The sequence below is a fragment of the Prionailurus bengalensis genome, chromosome C2, assembly GCF_016509475.1.
Source record: "Prionailurus bengalensis isolate Pbe53 chromosome C2, Fcat_Pben_1.1_paternal_pri, whole genome shotgun sequence".
In the NCBI taxonomy this organism is placed as follows: domain Eukaryota; kingdom Metazoa; phylum Chordata; class Mammalia; order Carnivora; family Felidae; genus Prionailurus; species Prionailurus bengalensis.
In genome coordinates, this window is record NC_057350.1 from 151,685,566 (window position 1) to 151,709,835 (window position 24,270).

The 24,270-nt window shown below is 46.2% G+C and overlaps 1 protein-coding gene across 2 annotated transcripts in view; it reads right to left on the reverse strand.

The window, feature by feature from the left end:
* Window positions 1–8,003: 8,003 nt before the first annotated feature.
* ENTPD3 (ectonucleoside triphosphate diphosphohydrolase 3) overlaps window positions 8,004–24,270 on the reverse strand; it is a 38,225-nt gene continuing 21,958 nt past the window's right edge. For both annotated transcript variants that reach the window (XM_043595682.1, XM_043595683.1), the window contains 8 exons: window positions 23,900–24,050; window positions 21,136–21,295; window positions 19,933–20,166; window positions 13,040–13,312; window positions 12,755–12,865; window positions 11,822–11,959; window positions 8,783–9,366; window positions 8,004–8,729 (listed from right to left, as the gene is read on the reverse strand). In XM_043595682.1, coding sequence (XP_043451617.1) covers window positions 9,130–9,366; window positions 11,822–11,959; window positions 12,755–12,865; window positions 13,040–13,312; window positions 19,933–20,166; window positions 21,136–21,295; window positions 23,900–24,050 — 1,304 coding nt within the window. In that variant the 3' untranslated portion in view covers window positions 8,004–8,729; window positions 8,783–9,129. The remainder of the gene's footprint in view (window positions 8,730–8,782; window positions 9,367–11,821; window positions 11,960–12,754; window positions 12,866–13,039; window positions 13,313–19,932; window positions 20,167–21,135; window positions 21,296–23,899; window positions 24,051–24,270) is intronic.

The window sequence follows — 24,270 nt, forward strand, 5'->3', positions numbered from 1 at the left end:
AGTGGTTGGGATGCTGTCTGAGTTGCTGAGCTTATAACTGGTACTTGGAACTTGGCCCAGGGAAAATGCATCTGCTGAACATAATTTTGGGTTTTGCTGTTTGATTTATATGATTGTTTTTAAAAGGCTTTCCAGTGTAATGGACCTTGTACTAGAGGAGGTGAATCTTGTGAAGCTTTAATGCAGTCAGGTTGAGGGACAATTTCTTAAGAGGCAAGCAGCGGTGCTCAATATATTTAAATCTTAATCACTGTGGTTCAGTAAAGAAATTAGAATTCATGAGGAGTTCTTAAAGGCAAGTGGCTTTGTACATTTTCTTTCCCTGCTATTATTGGATTAAAGCTTTGCAGAGAGGAGCGCCCGGGTGGCTCAGTTGGTTGAGCATCTGACTCTTGATTTTGGCTCAGGTCATGATCTCAAAGTTCATGGGTTTGAGCCCTGGATTGGGCCCTGCCCTGATAATGCAGAGCCTGCTTGGGATTCTCTCTGTCTTTCTCTGTCGTCCCCTGTGCATGCTCTCTCTCTCAATAAATAAATAAACATTAAAAAAACTTTGCAGAGAAATTCTGGGTAGAAACCCAAGTACACTTTTTTTTTTTGAGACAGAGAGAGAGAGAGAGAGAGAGAGAGACAGAGAGAGAGACAGAGAGAGACTGCATGTGACTGGGAGAGGGGCAGAGAGAGGGAGACAGAATCCCAAGCAGGCTCTGCACCACCATCACAGAGCCTGATGCAAGGCTGGAACTCACAAACCTCGAGATCATGACCCGAGCCTAACGCTCAACCAACTGAGCCACCCTGGCACCCCGCACATTTTTCTTTCTAAGCAACAATATCTACTATAGAATCACTAGTACAGTCAAGGAATCCTTTTATAGGACCCGAGGCAAGGGAAAGGGAGGAAAAGGGGACCTTCAGAGAGTGAAAAAAGACGTACTTGATGAGGAGTGTGCCTGGGTGCCTGGCAGAGCAGCAGTGGGGTTTGCGGGAAGAAACACGGGCTGTTGAGTCAGCCCTGGCTTCACATATCCCGTGTCCCTCCCTGGCTGTGTGACGTTGGTTGCGTTACTCAACCTTTTAATCTCCTTTCCTGTCTGAAATCAAGGTGTTTTGTTGTTGTTGTTGTTGTTGTTCTTTATAAATAGACTCCACACCCAATCTGGGGCTTGCACTCATGACCCTGAGATTATGAGTCCCTCTACCAACTGAGGCAGCCAGGTGCCCCTGAAATCGAGGTTTAAAAGCTCTCTGGGGGCACCTGGGTGGCTCAGTCAGTTAAGCATCCAACTTCAGCTCAGGTCATGATCTCACGGTCCGTGAGTTCGAGCCCCGCATGGGGCTCTGTGCTGACGGCTCAGAGCCTGGAGCCTGCTTTGGATTCTGTGTCTCCCTCTCTCTCTGCTCCTCCCCCACTCGTGCTCTGTCTCTCTCTGTCTCTCAAAAATGAATAAACATTAAAAAATTTTTTCAAAAAAGGAAAGAAAAAAAAATCTCTCTGTATTTCCCTAAACATTGCTGGTAGTTTGAATTGGGATAGAAGTTGTGACAAATATCTTGTAAATTATAAGTTTGTATATGTGGTTAACTACCCTGGTGCTAAGAGATTTGTAGTGAGACTGACATTCATTGATTCACTTATTTAGCAAACTAGCACATACACATAATGATTATAGCTCTCATTTGTTGATTACACAGCGCCAAGCCCTGTGCTAAGTAAGGCCCTGTGGTCAATAAGACAGCCTCTGCCCTCAAAGACCTGTAGCCTGGGACAGCTCTTCTCTCATGAAACTGCCCTCTCGCAGCTCAGTGCTGCAGGCTGGGATGAGTTCTCCGGGCAGGACTGGGCTCCATAGCCTGGGGCAGCCTCTTTCTCAGAAGAGCTGGATCTGGTTTGTTCTCACCTCTGTGCTCCTTTGGGAACAGGGGAGGGCTCTTCCTCTGGGGGCGCCGACGGAGCTCTGGAAGAATGGTACAGAAGCAGCACCCTCCGTGATGGCTGCGTTGGAACCCACTGATGCTCCTTTATCGCCTGTAGAATGTGCTTGCCTCAGGAAGGTCGGGCTGTCTGCTTGGGGAAAGGGGGGCGGAGATGTAGGAAGTTTGTAGGGAGAGCTGGGGGGTTGGTTGGGATCCCAGGGTGAGGTTGATGCTCCTGCACCAGTGGACAGAGTCATTTCTGAACGAGTAAAGGGACAGAGAAGACAGAATGGCCTTTAGCTCCAGGAAAAGTACTTATGGTGTCCTAGCTGGCTTGAGACTTGATACTTCAATGCTTTGGGTTTCTTTATCCTACTGTATCTCCTCACTGATGTTCCCAGGAGGTGGGGAAATGACAGGGAGGTGATGGTCAACTTTATGTGTGAACTTTGCTAGGCTACCGACCCTCGTTATTTATTAATCCAGGCGTTGCTATGAAGGTTTGCGGATGTGAGTAAAGCCCATAATCAGAGTTTTTAAGTGAAGGAGGTTATTCTAGATAATCTTGGTGAGCCTGACTAAATCAGTTGAAAGACCTTAAGAGCAGAGCCTGGCCTCCCTGAGCAAGAAGAAATTCCGCATGTAATCTTCGCACGTGCTATGTCCTGAGCTTAGAATGACCTTTCACCAGGTGTTCAGATGGCTGACTACTTGCGGACGGAAGCGTTAGCTCAGGCCCTCGGGTTCCGGCCCGCCCTTCCTGACAGCCTGCCCCATGGATTTCAGACTTACCTTCAGCCCCCGTGATCACACAAGCCAGTTTCTTGGAAAAACTGTGCCTTGACGTGTATCTCCTACTGGTTCTCTTTCTCTGCCTAAACCCTGACTGATCTACGAGATAGATCATTCATTTCATCTGGAAATAGTTCAGCAAGTATCTAAATGGGAAGGATTCTTGAGACATACCCACGAATTCACTATCTCACCTAAACAAAAATGCAGAGCAGTTTCCTGATATCATCAAACGTTCAGAACCCCAATCGTCGCATTCTTTTATAATACTAAAAATATTTTTGAACGAGTGATTTTTTTCAGCATCTTTAGTTAGGGAGAGAAAAAGCAAACACCGTCTTGGAAGGATTTTCTCTGTGGCTCCAGCAGAGGGCCTCAGGTCTCATGTGTTTCCAAAGGAAAGAAGTTGGTCTGGCTTCTCCTATAACCTCAGTCACGCCGCAGCCCAGCCCTTAGCACAGAGTAGACTTTTGGAAAATTTATGATGAATGAATGAATGAATGAATCAATGAATGAATAAGCGGGCGAAACAAATACTTCTTAAACTTGAATTCATTGGCTATCCTCTTGGCTACGTGCTAAATTTTCTCTTTTCTTATAACCATCCCATGAGGTATAGGTATTATCCTTCTTTTATATATGAAGGAATCAAGGCTCAAAGAAGTTTAAAGGCTTTATGAAGATCATAGAGGTAGAAAATCTTTGAGTTAACCTAGATTTACAATTTTTATTTTTTTAATGTCATGTAAGACAATAGAAAGTATATAAACGGCTGATGAGGCACCCGGGTGGCTCAGTCGGTTGAGTGTCTGACTCTTTATTTTGGCTCAGGTCATGATCCCAGGGTCATGGGACTGAGCCCTGAGTCGGAGTCTGTGCTGAGCATGGAGCCTGCTTACGATCCTCTCTCTCTTCCTCTGCCCCTCTCCCCAGCTCATTAAATTAAGTAAATTAAGTAAATTAATTAAGTAAATTAAGTAAATAAAAAAGTAAATAAATGTATACAAATGGTTGAATAAAGGCAATACGTGTAACCACTAGCCAGTTATAGAACATCACTGTCACCCCAGAAGTCCCATTGTTATGGGCCAAATGTTTGTATCCCCCAATATTCAGATATTGAAGCCCTAACCCCAACCATGATGGCATTTGAAAATGCCTTTAAGAGGTAATGCCTTTAATACCTAAGAGGTAATGTCTTTAATACCTAAGAGGTAATGCCTTTAATGCCTAAAATACCTAAAATACCTTTAAGAGGTAATTAGGGTTAGATGAGGCTATGAGGGTGGGGCCCTCATGGTGGGATTGGTGCCCTTAAAATAAAAGATACCAGAGAGCTCAGTGTCTTTCTCCCCCCAACACAAGCACAGAGGAAAGGCCAAGTGTAGCCTCAGTAAGAAGATGGGCTGTCTACGAGCCAGAAAGTGGACTCTCACCAGGAACTGAATTAGAAGGCACTTTGGTCTTGGGCTTCCTGGCTTCCAGAACTGTGAGAAAATAAATGTGTATTGTTTAAGCTACCTAGTCTCTGGTATTTTGTTATGGCGGCCCTAGCAGACTAAGACACTCATTTATCCCCTTCCAGAGTTAAGAGTAATAATTTCCTTGATTTCCTTGAGAGTTACCTCACGTGTTTGTTTTTGTCTGCTTTTGAACTTTGTATAAATGGAATTATACTATATATGTATTTTTTTTGTGACTTGCTTTTTACCCTCAAAGTAATCTTAGCAAGATCCATCCATATATTTGCATGTGTTTGCAGTTCTTCTGTTTCCATGCTTTATGGTATTTTCTAGTACAGATACATCACAATACACCCTTCCATTTTATGCAATAGGCATCTTGGCCGCTGGTAAAAACATTCCTAGGCATGTAGCCTGGTGTACATTAGAACACGTATGTCTAAGGTATATACCTTGCACTAGAATTTTTGGGTCATTCAGGACGCATATTTTCAACTTTAATAGACAATACCAGAATGGTTGCATTAAATCACATCCCCAGCAGCCGTGCCTGAGAGTTCCAGTTGTTCCCCACTCACCAACATTTAGCGTTGTCAGAGTTTTTAATTTTGCCAAACGATGGGTGTATTGTGTTAATTCATGGGAGTTTGTTTTAATGTTTATTTATTTATTTTGACAGAGAGAGAGGGAGAGAGAATGGGTGGGGAGGGGCAGAGAGAGAGGAGAGAAAGAATCCCAAGCAGGTTCTGCCCTGTCAGCACAGAGCCCAACTCAGGCTTGATCTCACTGATCTCACAAACCTCGAGATCATGACCCGAGCCGAAATCAAGAGTTGGACGCTCAACTAACTGAGCCACCCAGGCGCCCCAGTTCATCATAGGTTTAATTTGCGTTGCCCTGATCTGTGCATGAGGTTGAGCACCTTTTCATATTTATTGGACAGTTAGATTTCTCCTTTTGTAAAATGGCTTTTCAAGCCTTTTGCCCATTCAGGAAAATTGGATCATTTGCCTTTTTCTCAGTGAAATTTAGGAATTGTCCATGAAATTTGGAAACTGGTCCTTTATCAGTTATATATGTTGCAAATAACTCCTTCCATTCTGTGGCTTGTCTTTTCACTTTTACAATGGTGTTTTTTGAGGGACAGAATTTCTTAATTTTAATGTGATCAAATGTATACATACCTTCTTACGGTTGATGCATTTTGTATAATGCTAAATAAACCCTTCACTTACTCAAGATCTTAAAAATATTCTCCTCCTTTCTGTTCTAAAACCTCTGTAAGTCAACCTTTCACACTTGGGTCTTTAACCAGCCTGCAAATAATTTTTGAAAATGGTATGAGGAAGGGGTCGAATTTCCTTTCTTCTGCATATGGAAATCCAATTGTCTCACATCTTTTTCACTGCTCTGCCATGACACCTCTGTCATAGGTCAAGTGTCTGTACGTGAATGAGTATGTTGGACTACAGCATTCTAAAGTCAGACTCCTATCTGCCATGTGACGCTGCCTTTCCCTGTGAACGGGAAATGTGACAGAAATAATGGGTTTTAGATTCAGCCAGAATCTCAACTCAGTCTCCACCTCCCAAAACACTTACTGGCTGCGTGATGTTGGATGTTATTTTACCTCTGAGCGCATGCCTTTCCTACATGGTTATTCTAAAGAGTAGACACAATTTGTGATACCTAATCACTTTCAAATACATTTGGGGGCCCCTGGGTGGCTCAGTCGGTTAAGCGTCCGACTTCGGCTCAGGTCATGATCTCTCGGTCCGTGAGTTCAAGCCCCACATCGGGCTCTGTAAACAGGGCCTGGAGCCTGTTTCAGATTCTGTGTCTCCCTCTCGCTCTCTGCCCCTCCCCCGCTCACGCTCTGTCTGTCTCTGAGAAATGAATAAACCTTTAAAAAAAATTTTTTTTTAATTACATTTGAAATTTTCACTTGTTTTGGTTGGAGTCTTGGGGCCTGGGTTCTGTAGTATTAATTTTCTATTGCTGTGTCACGAATTTCCATAAACATAGTAGCCTCAAGCCACACCTATGTATTACCTCCCGGTTCCATAAGTCAAAAGTCACCCGGGTTCTCCTCTTAGGGCCCTCAAAAGGCTGAAATCGACGTGTCAATCTGGTGGAACTCTTAACTGGAAGTTCTGGGGAAATATCTAATTTCTAACACTATCTATCTAATTTCTATCTAATATCTAAAACTTCCAAGTCTATGCAGTTGCCGGTGGAACATAGTTACTTGGAGTTGTAGGCCTGAGACCCCTGCTTTCCTGCAGGCTGTCAGCCAAGGGTTGCTGCTAGTTTCCAGAGGCTGCTCTCAGGTTCTCTCACACCTGACCTCCTCTGTCTTCATGTCAGCAACAGCACATCAAATCCTCCTCCCGCTTTGAATCTCTCTGACTTCTGGAGCAAATCCCCTGCCTTTAAAGAGTTCATGTGAGGAGAAAACGCCTACCTGGATAATCTCTCCGTTTTTAGGTTAACTGATTAGTGATTACATCTGCAAATCCCTTTGCCAGGTAACGACGTAATCTCCGGAGTACCACCAGAGGGCAAGGTGATGGGGGCCATGTTAGGCTTCTGCTTACCACAGTTCTTACTAGATAGGTTGTTCCCTGTACTGCAGATTTCATGATGGTCCATCTGGTAAGAATTCTTTGATACATGTCAGAAAGCCCAAAACACCTCATCAGCGTGTTCCAAAGCCAGAAACATTGCTTTCGTGAAACCTTGGCCCTCTTCCCTGCACAGACAGATCTGTTTTTTTCTTGCAAAATCTTGGTGATTTGGATGCTATTTTCATCTGATATCTCTAAACTTTATTGTCCACCCTTCAGTCGTTTATGGAAATGACATCAATCAACAAATATGTTGAGTATAGTACATCCTTGGCACGTATCTAAATCCAAGCTCATGCCTGGCAAGGTATTAGGCCCATCGTAAGTGTTGTTTGGATGTCTGTTGAATGAAGCAGTGAGTGATAAAGGGTGGGATTTGCCGTTTCGTAGCCTACTGTCTATTTTAGAAATAAGCCGTGTGCACACACAAGATCAAGAATATAAACATTTGGGGCGCCTGGGTGGCGCAGTCGGTTGGGCGTCCGACTTTAGCCAGGTCACCATCTCGCGGTCCGGGAGTTGGAGCCCCGCGTCAGGCCCTGGGCTGATGGCTCAGAGCCTGGAGCCTGTTTCCGATTCTGTGTCTCCCTCTCTCTCTGCCCCTCCCCCGTTCATGCTCTGTCTCTCTCTGTCCCAAAAAATAAATAAACGTTGAAAAAAAAAATTAAAAAAAAAAAAAGAATATAAACATTTACCTAACTAGTTTTTAAAAGGTGATCCAGGAGATAGATCACGTGTGTGTGTGTGTGTGTGTGTGTGTCTGTGTGTGTGTGTGTAGAGAAAGCTTTGTGGAAGAAGCCGAGCTAGAATCAGGCCTTGAGAAATATGCATTATTTGGACAGTTGGGGAGATGAACCACAGGCCAGGTGGGGAGAATTGTGTGAGCAAAGGAGCACTTTAGGAAGGGAGTAGCCATTCTGGGTAGGCGTCAAGAACTGAGTGACAGGTTCTAACTTCCCCACTTATGAGTGTCAAATAAGGTACAGAAATGTGTGACTCAAATATCTCAAGGAGCCAACGGCTTTTATCAAAGGGAAGCACTTTGACTTCTCGGGAATGAAGGTGACATTAATGCATAATTTTCTTAGCTCAAGAAAGTCTATTCTTAAGAAAATTTTCCTCATTTTTAAGAACTTCCTCTCATAAATGCCACCTTGGGTCCTTAGGAGAAAACAAAATACTGTTTGCAAGGTCACACACACGCTGCCAATAAAGAGTCCTTTATTCCACATGCAGCTAACAAACAACAATCTGGAATAACGTTGATTTTCAGTTTGTAGCCACTTGCTGGATTCTTTCTCATCCTCTATCGGAAGGAGATGTCCCTGCAGTCTCCTCTTCTTTCCCCAAAGAGAAGAAGGATGATGCTATCGCACAGAGGCCTGCCATCTAGGAAGGCGGTAAGCAAGAGGATCTTGGGACAGCGGGAAGTACCCGTGCCGGAATGGCATATTGTAGCATACACGCCATGACCCAGTGAGAAAACAGCCCGGAGCGAAAGCCTAGCAAAGGCAAAAAGATCTGGAACATGGTAGCCTCGCTAGGAGTACATGTTTTATAGGAGGACACAGCAACGTGAAGGGGCGGTGAGAATGAAGACACACACAGGCTGCAGTCTACCAACCGGAGCCCTGAATGGGACTCCCCCTGCAGCATCCTGGGAGACTTTCTGTGCGTCTCTGCCCTTTGGGTTCCGCCTGAATGACAGGGCCTGGCCATGGCCACTGTCCTCGGGGGAATGGAGTCTTCTCCCCCAGATGCTATTATGCTAGTAGACTGAGGGAGCTCAATGCTTATGGGATTGCTAAGTTTTGGTTAAGAATCAACGGGAGGAAACCATAAAGCGACATATCTGTGTCAAATGCTTCATGGGTGCCTGCCAGCTTCCAAACTTGCCGGGAGGAATATGGCGTTTCTGTGGAAGGAGAAACTGTTCTGTGGACAGTTCTGTGGAACTGAGCCCTCAGTGGAACTGAGTTCCACTCAGTTCTGTGGAACTGAGCCCTGAGGTCAATTCTTCAACATTAAACTGTCACAGTCTCAATTCCCTGTTCCTCTAGGGCACTTGGAATAAAGAGCCTGACTTTGATGGCCTGTCTCTCCTCTGTTCCCCAGTAGGTCAACAAGTGCGTGGTAGGGTCTTTGGAGGAATAAACAGTTGAGAGACTCCCCAAGAGGTGCTTTGGCATAAATTAGTTATCGGAGAGGCACGTAACCTGGGTATTTGACTTTAGTCGCATTTCCCAAGACGGACGTTTCGCCCGCGTTGTCTGTTGCTACCCAGGCTGGTTCCAGGCAGCCCTCAGGCTCCAGGAGCTGCTTCACGAGGCTCACTCAGAATCCACTGTGTGGTCGAAGGCATGCTGGGAGCGCCTCTGCTTCCTGGATGAAGCGCACAGGTACACGAGGAACGCCAGACACAGCAAGGCCACTGCCGTGAAGAAGGCGAGGGTGCCCACAAAGGCAGGTGGGTCCATGGGCAGGCGGATCAGGGGGCTTTCGGCTGGGATCTGGTTGGTCAGGCTAAGCATGTAGCCCAAAGACCAGGCTATGCTGCTGTTCCCCACCTGTATGATAGAAAGATGGCTTCGTTCTCAGGACGGGGCTCGAGGCAGAAGTTACACACATACACCACGGTCATCCTCGTGAACCACCCACCCGAAGCTGTGGCCTAGGGTCAAGGGACTTGCCCAAGTTCAGACACTGCAGAGACTGGGCTAGGACGCAGGTCACTGAGACCACAAAGGCTCAGGGCCCTACCCTCTCTGCACCGTGGAGAAAAGCCGTCAGCATCCTCCCAGCCTCGTCACAGCCAAGTGGAATGTCGGCACAGTTAGTAACAGCAAGAGTGTTTCTACTGTCGGGTCCACAAGTGTCTGTGGCTAAAGAAAGAGGGTAATGAGCAGCTTACATAAATCTAGAACCAGTTTCTAAGCCCAGGGGGTCAGTTTAAACACGCAGCACAGACTCTGGCCATTTCTTATGTTAGTTCCATCAGTTTTCATTTCCATGTCTCCAGGCTGGTTTATTAGATACAAAAAAAGTCTAGAATTTACAGTCTTCAGAATGGACTCTGTATCATTATGTTGGAATCCTCTGTATCTTGAATGATCCTCTTAAAGACTATTTGGTCAGGTATTACAGAGCTCCACTGAAATTTGAAACAGTCAGTTCCACCCCTTTTCTTGGGGTAGTGTTTGCCTGATAGTTAAAGAAAACTTTTTAACTTTTAATCTTGCCATGTCCTTATGCTTAACGCCTAAGGGTTTTTCTTACAAACGACATATGCTTGATTTTTAAAAATCTGATCTGACAATATCTGTCTTCTAGCCGGTAGGTTTAGTCCATTTATAATTATTTTGGTTATTGATATATTTGGGCTTCCGTCTAATGTCTTAGTTTTAAATTTTCAATCAGTGCTGTTTTCCTATATTTATTTTTTCCATTCTTGCCTTAAAAATGTTACATATATAAAGGCCTCCTTTACAAGATGAGCATGTTATGACCCCTTATCCTGCTCCCTTCACACTGGATATTAGCTATACTTGAATTTTGGGTTGTTATGGATGGTTTCTTCTCTTTTACTTTTCTTTGATGTAAGTTTTCTTTTTTTAAAACAAACTTCAAGGCACCATATCACTTATTCTGACTGCCTATATGTTTATAACATCCTCCTGGATTTATTTCTCTTCGTATTTATTTCCTCCACAAATATTTTGGATGTCTTTGTGTGGCAAATCTTTAAGTCCTTTTTATGCCTTTACATTTGAATGCTAATTTAACGATATATAAACTTCTTTATGAATAAAGGAAAGGGACTTGAAAGCTGGGATTCTGTATCCATCCAAACTGGTGTTCAAGAGGAAGTCACTTTCCGTTCTCTTAATGTACTTTCCCGCTAATTAGATTCATTACAAGCAAAGCTTAGAGAGTGCATGCCATCAACAGTCCCTGTGTCTCCAGACAGCCTCATCTTTTGTGGGATGACTCAATTTTCTTTATGTAAAAGTAGACAATCACAGGCCTCATGCTGGGTATTGATTGGTTTATCCTAATTATTGCTAAAGCTGATATTGAACATACTGGCTTCCGGCTTTATAGCAGCTATTCCTGAAATGAGAATATTTTCCCCAAACCTGAACATAGTGCTGCGTGGACATGTCCACAAGGCTGAGTCCTGCCTGGAAACAAGGCCCGGAGGGTGACAGACCGAACAGTCACCTGGTAGCAGCTATGACTGCAGCTTCAGACCATCCCCGGACACTTGACGTACACACAGTGACCTCAGGCACATTCCAAGAGAAATTCTTCCTTACTGCTGCTATGAATCCCTAATACTCTCCGTTACCCTGACATCGGTGTAAAATGGAGAGCAGCTAATTACTATCCTCTTTAAAAATTTGGGGCGCCTGGGTGGCGCCGTCGGTTAAGCGTCCGACTTCAGCCAGGTCACGATCTCGCGGTCCGGGAGTTCGAGCCCCGCGTCGGGCTCTGGGCTGATGGCTCAGAGCCTGGAGCCTGTTTCCGATTCTGTGTCTCCCTCTCTCTCTTCCCCTCCCCCGTTCATGCTCTGTCTCTCTCTGTCCCAAAAATAAATAAACGTTGAAAAAAAAATTAAAAAAAAATTACTGTTATGTTTAAAGTTTCTTTTCAGTATGAAAGGTCTAATCCTTAACATATTTATTTATACACTTGCCAAACATTTAGTAAACACCTTCTAGGTTCTCAGTCCCGTGCTGAATGGTAGGAATATGAAAAGAATGAAACAAGTCCTGTGCTCGCGGAGCTCAGGGTCCGCGGGCACCTGGCCTCTGACCGCTGCCTCGTCTGGAAGGGTCTCCAGCGACACCTCCTCTGAGTTCTCCGCTGTCGTTTCTTTGGTCACGAGGGACCGAAGTCTCCTCAGCTTCCCTTCAGCAAACTGAAATCACCCCTCCCCCTGTAAATTCTACATTTCTTTCGCACGTCTACACACAAACCTTTTGAGAGCGAGGGGAGGAAACAACCCGTGCCTTGACTTACTTCTTTTTTAAAATATATTTGGGGCCAGGTCTCCTCGGTGAATCTGTATCCATTCACCAGCAAGTGGTAGATATAGTGGGCGGAGAAGCAGTAGGAGCGGGCATACACCTCGTCAAACCTGGGCAGCAGCAGCGGGAGCTGAAAAGGAGGTTCCACACAGATGAGGCAGGCACGCTTGGAAAAGGCATGCTCCAGAACACTGCGTTTTATTTTATTTTTTTCAACGTTTATTTATTTTTGGGACAGAGAGAGACAGAGCATGAACGGGGGAGGGGCAGAGAGAGAGGGAGACCCAGAATCGGAAGCAGGCTCCAGGCTCTGAGCTGCCAGCACAGAGCCCGACGCGGGGCTTGAACTCACTATCAGTGAGATCATGACCTGAACTGAAGTCGGACACTCAGCCGACTGAGCCACCCGGGCGCCCCTCTCTTTCCTTTTTTTTTAATGTTTATTTATTTATTTTTGAGAGAGAGACTGAGCGAGTAGGGGAGGGACAGAGAGGGGGGGATAGGCAATCTGAAGCAGGCTCTGCGGAGCTTGAGAATCTGTGCTGTCAGCAGCAGAGCCTGACGCAGGGCTCGAAGTCGTGAACCGTGGGATCATGACCTGAGCCAAAACCCCAGAGTCTGGCGCTTAACCGACGGAGCCACCCGGGCACCCTGCCCTTTTCTCTTTATGTTATTTATTTACTTAAAAAAAAATTTTTTTTAACGTTTATTTTTGAGACAGGGAGAGACAGAGCATGAGCGGGGGAGGGGCAGAGAGAGAGGGAGACACAGAATCCGAAACAGGCTCCAGGCTCTGAGCCATCAGCACAGAGCCCGACGCAGGGCTCGAACTCACGGACCGCGAGATCATGACCTGGCTGAAGTCGGACGCTTAACCGACTGAGCCACCCAGGCGCCCCATGCCCTTTTCCCTTTAAATACTGACCTGGCTCCAGCTCTCTGAGCAGAAATCCCAGCTGCTTGAGTTGAAGGCACTGAGGGAGAAGCTCCCTGAGAGATTGAAAGCGCTGGCTGTGTAGTAGAACCCAGCAAATGCCTGGGAGGATGTAACACAGAAGGAAGTTAGTTCTCAGAATGGGACACACCATGGAGCTTTCAGGCTAGGGGAATAAGAGAGGGGGAAGCAGGTGAACAGAAGAGAAACAGAAAGGTGAGAAGTAAATCCTCACTGGGGGGAGAAAGGACGCTTTTGGGTGGGTTTTGCTCTTACCACAAATGTCCCTTTAACTTTTGGCTGATAGACCCCATCAAAGGAACAGGCTTCCTGGTCACGGCAAGCTGTGAAGTCAAACAGGGAAGCCACCTTTTCCCTACACAGCGATGGGTCCCCGGTTCCTCCAACAGTGATGATGTCGTCAGGGTTGTAACTGACAGGCCTCAGGTCGGCTGTGCACAGGCTGTCAAATATGTAGCCCCCGGTGAAGGTGGTGAGATAATTCCGAGGGTAGCAGGGGTTGATGACATTGGTTTTGGTGGGAGAATCCTGCAGGTACAAGAGTGAGGTGTCAGAAACCACTTTTTGGTGGGGGGGGGGGGCAAGTGTTCCCCTCTTGCAAATTCTCACTATTGTTACCCTCCAGTGCCAAGACAGAAATGGATGAAAACATGCCGTTCTGGGTCAGCCCGTGCCTGAAGGCAACGCCCAGGTTGCCTCGATACGTCCAGTGGGGGTGGGTGAACAGTTAGTCCCGCACCAGCCACCACGCTGGGCTCTCGCTCACGTTACCGGACCCGCCCCCCACGACAGTCCTGTGAAGCAGGTTTTAGGAAATCCATTTTGAGGAGAACACGAGACATGTTGAGATTAATTGATCATTTCGAATAGAATATTATCTATCCACCGACAAAATGACCCAGAAGTTTGCAAATAAGTATGTTGTGAAAATGAGGGCTCCCTCCCCGCCATGTCTAGCCACGAGATCCCCTCCTTAGAAGTAACCACTCTTGCCAGTTTTTGTGATTTCCTACCGGAGATTTTGTGTATACTTCTTGTACGCATACACAAATATCTTTTCTTCTCCTCCCTCTTCCTTCTTCTAAAAACTGTAAGTGGTAGTACTCTATACACAGTTACACCCTTTGCTTTTCTTACTGAAAAACGTATCTTCAGATCTTTCCGTTCACTGTACATATAGAATGGCCTCGGGGCGCCTGGGTGGCGCAGTCGGTTAAGCGTCCGACTTCAGCCAGGGTCACGATCTCGCGGTCCGTGAGTTCGAGCCCCGCGTCAGGCTCTGGGCTGATGGCTCGGAGCCTGGAGCCTGTTTCCGATTCTGTGTCGCCCTCTCTCTCTGCCCCTCCCCCGTTCATGCTCTGTCTCTCTCTGCCTCAAAAATAAATAAAACGTTGAAAAAAAATAGAATGGCCTCTTCTTTTTAGTAGCTGCATAGCACTCCGCTGTACAAATCAACTACAGTTTATTTAAGGTATCTCCTCTATGTGAACATTTAGATGGTTTCCAATCATTCTGCCATTATAAACAATGCTGCAACAAATATCCTTATTCATAAAAATCTTTGATCCACTTGTAATTTATTTGGCATAAAGACTGTTGTAGCGACCTGACTTTACTTTTTCCAAATGACGATCCAATATTCTACTTACTGGTGAAAAATGCTCCGTTTTATCTTATGCTAAATTCCAAAATGTGTAGGGTCCTATTTATGGACTCTCTTTTCTAAGGAATTGTATTTGAACTTTGGCCAATCTCAAAACCACTCATTTTGACTCAGTCACATTTTGGCTTCAGACAATATTTATTCCAACTCCTTTAATTTACGGATGAGGAAATTTGAGGTACGTATCAAGGTAATGCAATCATTTAACAAAGGTCAGTGACAGGACTGCACACAAAATCCTACAGAAGTCCAACACTCATCCAGTATAACTCTAATGAGTGTCCTCCAGAAAGATCTTACTATGACTGAATCTGTGAAGGCAGCAAATAGGTTCCTCTCTGCTTCAATGGTATGAAAAAAAATCCATGATTTCCAAAAATTGTTATGTGTAATTTGTAACATGTCGCACCAGGGTCACCCTGTGGTGGAAATACTATTTTAAAGGGAAAAAGAAAAGAAAAGAAACTAATACCTGGTTATTTAATTTCCCCCTCCAAATCTGACATGCTTTTAAGATAGTTAAAATAAAATACATTATTTCTGGCGTGGCCTGGACAAGAAGCAAGATATAAATTGTTTCTGGCTTGGAACATAGAAGCAGCTCAGGAAAGATGATTTCTGCGCTCTTTTTGGAGTTTGAATTATTTGTTATGCCTTCTTTAAATATAATTTGCCAATGGGCCAAGCTGTTCAGGCCCTCAACATGGAACAAATCTCGCCTGAACTTAGTATTTGCAGGACATTGGCACTAAAGGGTCAACCATTAGGCTTCAGAGCAAAAAAGGCCACTGGAAAACTATAGCATAACTTGATCTCAGGGTAAATCCTATCAAAAGTGGAAAGACAATGATAGGAACTATTCTTAATAGTGATAGGAACCATTAAAAAACACATAGGAAACTAATTTAAAAGGAAGGTACGGGACCCATAATGAAAACGATAAGTTTTATTGAAGGATGCAAACCAAGAACTAAATAATTGGAACAATATTTTGTAACTCTACACAGAAATTCCTAACATCATTAATAAGCCAGTATTTTACCAAATGAATTTGCAGTCAATGCAACTGCAATCATAATCTCAATGAAAAAAAAGTTCCTCTTTGTTGCTACTTTGAACGATTTTGAAGTTTCAAATAAATGTCTCAGGGGCGCCTGGGTGGCGCAGTCGGTTAAGCGTCCGACTTCAGCCAGGTCACGATCTCACGGTCTGTGAGTTCGAGCCCCGCGTCGGGCTCTGGGCTGATGGCTGGGAGCCTGGAGCCTGTTTCCGACTCTGTGTCTCCCTCTCTCTCTGCCCCTCCCCCGTTCATGCTCTGTCTCTCTCTGTCCCAAAAATAAATAAACGTTGAAAAAAAAATTTAAAAAAAAAATAAAATAAATGTCTCAGAGTAGAAAAACAAACTTTTGCAACTAGGATAACATGATACTGGCTCAAGAATGGAAAAACGGGTGAATATAATAGGGAATTCAGAAGCAGATCCTCATTATCCAAGGACTTATTAATGGCTCAGGATCCCTAAAATTCTCAGATTGCAAAAGGTCATCACAACATTGTTGGTGGGAATCTGGATGGGTTTGTGTTGGAAGATTGCCTATTTTTTCCACTTATATTTCTCATAAAATCTCATTCCTTCGATTAAGGTTACGTGCACAAGAAAGTTTACGGTATTATTGTTGCTGCAGCGAAACAGGACATAGCCTGTTGTCCATCGGGATCGGAATGGTTGACAAATTGTGAAATCTTAAAGGATAAAGAAAACAAGTTAGACATTGATCTGGAAAGTCTAGAATAACAATGCATCAAGCTGTGAACAGTGAAGACGTTAGGTGACTAGCATTGGAAAGTCATTTTTACTTCAATGCGTTTTTTGCATGCTTTGACATTTTCACAATAAAAATGCACTTGTCTTTTATGAGAAAACGACCTATCTCGTTTTTCTTTTTAAATAATGGTGCTTGGAATATTATGCGTCCAAAAAAATAATAAGTTCAAAGGCTACTGAGCAACACAGGCAATTGCTCAAAGCTGGAGGGGTGCCCGGTGGCTCAGCCGGTTAAGCGTCTGACCCGATTTCGGCCCAGGTCATGATCTCATGGTTTGTGAGATCAGGCCCCGTGTCGGGCTCAATGCTGACAGCGTGGAGCCTGCTTGGGATTCTCTCTCCCTCTCTGCCCCTCCCCTGCTCATGCTCTCTCTCTCTCTCTCTCAAAATAAATAACATTAGAAAACAAGGGAAAGGCTAGATATAAAACTATATATAGCATATGAAGCCAAATTTGTAAATATACATATTCATGCATGAAAAAAAAACTGCAAGAAAATGCAACAGTATGTTTATGGTGGTTAATTCTAGGGTTCTTTGGTTTTATTATTTATATTTTTGTGTGTCTGTGTCTGCATTTTCTAATTTTTTTTTCACTGAACATGTTTTACTTTAAAAATAGAAGACGGGCGCCTGGGTGGCTCAGCCAATTAAGTGGCCAGCTTTGGCTCAGGTCATGATCTCGTGGTCTGTGAGTTCGAGCCCCGCGCTGGGCTCTGTGCTGACAGCTCAGAGCCTGAAGCCCGTTTCAGATTCTGTGTCTCCCTCTCTCTGACCCTCCCCCATTAATGCTCTGACTCTCTCTGTCTCAAAAATAAATAAACTTAAAAAAAATTTTTTTTAAAAACAGAAGAAAAAGTCTTAAAGAGGGGAAGAAAGAAAGTGAATGCATGTCCTTAGCATCTAAAAATGCTGTCACCCTGGAGCAACTGGAGGCTTGTTCATATGAAAACAGGCTGCAAAGTATGGCTCCAGGTACCATCCACACCAGACTGGGACACATGAGGAAACCAGATCCAGACCTGGTGGAATTTACTCAGCCAGTGTTCATGATGTAATAATCTTTGTGAACCTTCTAAGCCGGGGCTTGGCAACATGTATTTGGCACATGAAAGTACTGGCCAGGCAGGTCGGGACGTGCATCTGTGGGTGATCGTCAGCACACTTGGATCCTTTCCCTCACCTGAGTCAGAAGGCTTTGCGGGCAGAGCCACCTTCTCAGGCATCCGGAGGCTACCAGGCAAGTTGGAGAGCTGCCCCTGTCCCTCTGAACTGACTGTCCACATTAGAGGGTGGGATCGCCCACCTCTGCCCCCAGGCCAGGCTCACACCTTGAGACCTACGTTCTCAAACCCAAGTGAGACCTCAGACAGGTGGAGTATTGGCTTCTCTACTGTAGGTTCTTGGATACGTGGATAATCATTCTTTTTTTTTAAATTTTTTATTGTTTATTTTTGAGAGGAGGGGAGGGACAGCGGGGGGGGGGGGGGGAGAGAATCCCAAGCAGGCTCTGCGTTGTCAGCACAGAGCTGGACGGACATGGGGCTCGATCTCACAAACCATGAGATCATGACCTAAGCCAAAATCAAGAGTCAGATGCTTAACTGCCTGAGCCACCCAGGTACCCCGACATAGATAATCATTCTTTTTTTTTTTTAATTTTTAATGTTTATTTATTTTTGAGAAAGAGAGAATGAGCAAGGGGAGGGGCAGAGAGAGAAGGAGACACAGAATCCGAAGCAGGCTCCAGGCTCTGAGCTGTCGGCATGGAACCCGATGCAGGGCTCGAACCCACGAGCAGCGAGATCATGACCTGAGCCGAAGTGGGACGTTCAACCGACTGAGCCACGCAGGCGCCCCAATAATCACTCTTTAATAAACTTTGTAAAAATAAACACATGCACACATTTTCCTCAGGGCCAGTCGAATTTAAGAGGTTAGCTTCTCTGACCTTCACTCCCTCTGGGAAAAGGATGATTTCACCTGCCCCCTCTCCTGTTTCGAGTTCAGAGGAGCCCCCTGCCCTCTGCCCCCACTAGGGTCAGAACTGGAGGGAGAGGCATTAAGCATTGCCAGAAATAAAAGGAGATGGAGAAAAGAGGTGTTTCCAGAGTTTCTCTCCTGGACAGAAGAGCGTGTTGGCTGAAGTACGTTAGCAAGCGATCAGGGATGAGTAGAGGTCATGGAGACCTTGCTAGGGAGGATCGATCCGGTTCCCTGTGGGGCTCCCTTTGGCCAAGTGGGGGTGGTGTGAGTCTGGGGTGGGCACTGGGTCTCCCGAGCCCCAAGGGCTGCCTGCAGGGTCCCCCACTCTGTCCTCCCCAGGCAGTGTGCAGCCTCTCCCAACAAGGCATGTCACAGGCATGTGTACCGGGAAGGTAAATGCAGGGGTGTGAAGATGTCAGTTTTGCTGATGGCACTTTGCTGAGCCAGCCCATTGTTCCCTCAGGCTAGTGGCGGGGGGGGGGGGGGGGGTGGGGGGCACTGCTTCCTTCCTCAGCTGCCCAAGTAGGCGGGAGGGGTGGGGATTAACCAATGGTGCTGTGTCCACTATGTTCACAGGCTGACCCAGCCCTTGTCCCCTGCCCCTGGGTCTCACCAGAAGCCAGGATCTGTGGCCTCTGGCTGGCCTCATGCCCCTCTAGGTGGTCAAAGTCCCTTTCTTTCATTTTCATTTTCCCTGCTCAGCCATGCATGGTTGAGACTGATGTCCCCCGAGCACTGGAATTTGGGGTCTAGGGTATCCCTGGAGTCAGTGCTGACTGACACACACACCACACTAACACTGAGTTTATATTAACGACAACCTCGGGGCGCCTGGGTGGCTCCGTCGGTTGGGCGTCCGACTTCGGCTCAGGTCACGATCTCACCATCCGTGGGTTCGAGCCCCGCGTCGGGCTCTTTGCCGACAGCTCGGAGCCTGGAGCCTGCTTCCGATTCTGTGTCTCCCTCTCTCTCTTCCCCTCCCCGGCTCAAGCTCTGTCTCTGTCTCTCTCAAAAAAATAAACATTAAAGAAATACTAATTATATATTAATGACAAGCTTCCAGTTGATGCCTGCAGAAGCCGTCTGGGCCAAGGGACAGTTACTGTATCAATTACTGACCAATGTGGTGGCATTCAGTTACTCCCAAATCCCACCAAACAAAGGGCATCAAACCTACCTAATATAGGCCCATCTAAAAGGAGGCCGCACCCGGGGAGGGCTCAGTTCTCTCCCCTGTCAGCAAGTATTTCTCTTGGGACCACTTTCATTATCTTGTCAGCACTCGGGGGAGTCACAAGACTCTCAGGTTTATTTAGCTGTTGGTTTAAAGCCGCTTGTGTCCGTAAAGGGATCCCAGGTCTTGAATCATTTGCCAAACATCTGGTGCCCTGTACTTTCCCTAGACTTCGGACTCAAATACACTGGAAGTGGTCAGTACAACACAGGGAGCGGGCGAGCAAGCTCGGACCCCGTGAGTGATCTGGCAAACTGGTCTTGTTTCCGATCCCATCAGAAGATGGATGGGCAGACCCCAGAAGGCGCCCTCCCCTCCAGACCCCCAAAGGAACGCCTGCTGCCCGCCCCTCCCCTTCCCCTCCACCCGCCCTCCCCCCCCCACCCCCCCACCCGCCCTCCCCACCCCCCCCCACCCCCCCACCCCCCCGGCTCAGGTACCTGAAGAAGTATGGCCAGAAACCTCTTCTCAGCCTCATTGCGGCCGTAGCACTGGAAGCTATGTGTGTAGAGCGAGTACACGTAGCCGTAGAGGGACACCTTCATGATATGGCTGCTGTTCAGCCCCACCTTGTCTCCGGCCGCGAAGGATATTTGGGTAGAGGCACCACCTAAATCCAGGGCACCTGTGGTCTCCACTCCGTTTGGATGCACCCACATATGCCACAGGTTCTTCTGCACGGTGGGGAAAGGAAACGAGAGAAAAGGCCAGAGGCACCATCTCTGTTTGCCCGGGACTCTCCACCCAAGGCCCAGCTCTTTTCGCTAAGAAGTCTGACATGAGCATCTGGAGGCCAAAACGCTCTTTTATTTCAAGGGTGGTGAACTCACATGCTTCCAGGGGCTAGACAGGCAACATAAACGAATGAGGTAGGTTAGGTGGGGACGACAGGGAAGGTTAGGTGGGGGACTGTGGCAAACTGGGGACCGCACGAGCCACGTTCCGTTCCGGTCTAGCCACACTCTTCCGGTTGGTTATTGCCAACGTGAGCCCACTGGGACCAGTGCTTCCAGCTTTTGCGGGTTGTGGGGGTCAGGGAAAGCTAGAAATGTGGATTTGTATGTGACGTTTCTTTGTGTGTGTGTGGGTGGGTGTGACATTTCTAAAATATGAACTGCTGGCAATTAACTAAAATTTAAGAATGTATTTGAGGGGGAACAAGATAGGTGTTGGGCTGGATAAGGCTCACGTCCTCTGTAACATGGTGATTGTCCCTTGGGGTCAGCTTTCCTTTGCACAAGGGGCAGGGCAGGGTAAGGGACCCGGGGACACAGGACGGTTCCGAGGGCTCTGGAAGTTCCAGAGGGCTGTGGAGCTTCTTAGAAGAGTCATTCTCCAGCTACCCTTCAAAAAACCCATAGCCTTTAGATTTAGATCCCCCCACCTCCAATTTCTTATGAGCTCGTAAAGTGATGATATTCCCTCTCCCCTGTGCATTTGGTCCTATTTACAATGCAGTGTTTTTGCCCCCGCTCTATGTGTATTTTCTTAGCTATTGTCTCATCGTTGTTTCCTCAATGCAGTATATGATAGGGATGACACAGGACAGATGCCCCTGTCAGCATGCACCTCTGCTTAAGTGACCACCCACAGGGGACGGGGTAGAGAGCAAAATTAAAAACCATGCATTTGTTTTCACACACCTCCAGGAAATTTCCCATTAAATAGTTGGCTGTAATCCATCCATATATCCCTTCCTCTTGCCCAGAAATGATTTGAGCACCCCTAAAATCAAAGGGCTGGGACTTGAAGTAGTTTTGGATGCTGGCAAGGACTTCATTAGCTGCTGTTTCATTCTGTAACCTATGCAAGGCACAGAACACAAAAGGCTGAGTGCCTGGACAAGAGAGTCTTCAAATAATCTCACTCAGGTGAAAAGGCAAACCTCCCCACCCCTCCGCTGGCAGGGATGATTTTCCAGATGTGTGCAAAACTGGCAACCTTTCGCAGGTCAAAACCTCCCAGGCAACCAAGGCAGATGCCCTTGTTACCTGTCACACCGCCAGGCAGACAAGTAAAAACACCCCTTGTTCTCTCCTCCCCTACCTGTTCCTGTCTCGTTCGCTAGCAACCAGCTGATCAAAAGGGCCTTCTGCTTAATCACCATTGCTCTGTCTCAGATCAGCACAGGCAAGGGGGTTGGTGAAGGCATAGGGGTGGCATAAGGAATCCGCTGGGGGCATCATATAGAGGAGCCCTGGCCAGGCCAGAAGGAAGGGGGATCTTTAGGAGGAGGGGGGAAAGAAAGACGGTTAGGCGTTCAGCAGTCGCTGCTTTGCTCTCAGGGAAGGCTTCATCATGAGGGTATATAACGGCTATCATGGCCGCCATTGGATTGGAATCCATCAGTGCACTGACCCACGGGAAAGTGGAAACATAGTATTCTAATATCACCCATGACGGGGCATTATACTATTGTTCATTGGCTGCCACTTTACCTTATGGAAGCACATTCACTTGGGAGGGTACCTCCCCTTTCATCACGGGGTTAAGAAAACCGGGGCACTGGCTCACTATTGGCTCAAGGAGGAGAAAGAGCCACGCCACAAGCTGAGGTCCATTCTAATTCAGCCACAAGGGATCACTGTTTGGAAAATAATCCAAGAGTCTTCCTAGTTTTATCAGTTCCCCTCCCAGAGGATTCTCATTAAATGCTTTTTCTTTTTTTTTTTTTAATAGTTGACTTTTCCCTCAATGGAAACATCAGCTAGATCCTCAGAAGGAATGGATTACCATCAGAAAGTTTTACAAGGAGGAGTTAATATTTAATTTATTCAAATGGGACATTCACTGTTTTCCCAAGTGGCGAACTTCCTATTCCATGGTTTTTATCAGGGGCTGTAAGTCACAGAGTCTTCTAATTATTCCTCACTGAGAGGAGTGAGAGAAAAAGCAACTAAGAGAAAGTCGGATGCTTTGTTTCCATAAAAAAGGAAAAGGCAGAAGGAAGGCATTTCTGTATCATTTCTTTCAGGTAAACGCAATCATTTTGAAACACCCTGCAGATTCCAAGCGGGGCAAAGAAATGCAACTTTTTCCCACGTTCTGTTCGGTCAACGAGGATAGAGGGATAGAAACAAGGAGAGGAAAACCTCAAGGAACAGGCCCAATCCAACCGAGGGTGCTTCGTGATTTCTTTTAATCATCATGTTAAAGTGGCTCTGTTTGTTTGTTTCTGTGTATCTTCTTTATGCCCACACATATAATTTTATGTTACTGGCACCACAGACAAAGTGGCCTTGAAGCAATAGGACTGTCATCTTTGGGGGATAAAGCCTTATTTTCAAAGTTCAGAGCAGGCTTTACCCTGGGTAGATTTAAGTTTGATTTTTTTAAAAAAAAAACTATTTTTCTTGGGGCGCCTGGGCGGCTCAGTTGCTTGAGTGTCTGGCTCTTAATTTCGGCTCAGGTCATGGTCTCAAGGTTCGTGAGTTTGAGCCCCACGTCAGGCTCTGTGCTGACCATGCAGAGCCTACTTGAGATTCTCTGTCTCCCTCTCTCTCTCTCTCTCTCTCTCTCTGCCGTTCCCCTGTGAGCTCTCTCTCTCTCTCTCTCTCTCTCTCTCTCAAAAATAAATAGACGTTAAAGAAAAAGAAATATGTTCTCTTAAAAAATAAAAATAAAAACTATTTTTCCTTTATTTCAAGGTCAAGGAGCTACAATAATGGGGAAAAAAGAGAGAGCGAAAGGGCACTTGAACACAGTGAACTGGGCTCAAAGTCATGGCTACAAATCTAGAAGGAACTGCTAAACTGAATGAAATGAGCTGTTTGTTTCCTAATAGCTGCAAAGGCTTTGCCTGGAGTGAAGTGCAGGAATTCCACTAATTTTTTTCGAGGGAGAAGAGAGGCAGAGAATCCTAAGCAGACTCCACATCAGTGTGGAGCCTGACATGGGGCTCGATCTCACGACCGTGAGATCGTGAGCGGAGCTGAAATCAAGAGTCGGACGCTTACCTGACTGAACCACCCAGGCGCCCCAGTGAAAAACCACTCTCGTAAAGCAGATTGCAGCGAGATGGTGTACGTGAGTAGACGCCACGTAACTGTGGGTCGCACTCAGGATGGCTGCTAGCACACCGGGGTCAGAAGACCAGGCATCCAAAACAGTTTTTACTTTTCTAAAAAACTAGAGGTATACCCCATGGGATTTCATGTCACCTGCCTTTTTTTCCCCAGAGTTCTCGGGAAAATCACCAAGGTGGAAGGAATCCCTTTTAGCGTAGTCTCTTTCTGGGTATTAAAATAAAGACTAAAAGCGTCCCAACTTTTAAAGCCTAAATGTATGGCAGAATATGGGCTTCTTTCTTTCGGATTTGTCCCCAGGCAGAGAGTTACATTCTTGGCAAGGCTCAACACATTCTTAATTTCGGTCAGATGGGCTCCGTGGGGCCACCCCAGCCCTTACCTCAGCAAGCGCATCCCCGCCGTGGCCCCCAGGTAAATGCGGGTGGATCTATGGAGGTGGGCTGGAATCTGCCCCTGGACTTTTTGCATGCAATCCTCAAAGGCTTTGGGCACATCTCGGGGGTTTTTCCCATAGCTGGAGATCCCAGAGCCTGAGGAGCAAGCAGTCAGCACTTCTTAGCATTCCCAGGAACCAACAAGAGCACTACAACTTCGAAATAAACACCAAATCGGCTTTGGGAAGCAGTGGGCTCGAGTGGGGGGTTGACAACAGGTGGAGGTGCTAAGTCCCGTGTGGTCACACTGAAGTGTCAACTCCCCAAATACAGAAGGAAGGAATTACAAAAGTGAAAACATGAAACAGGATCTGCT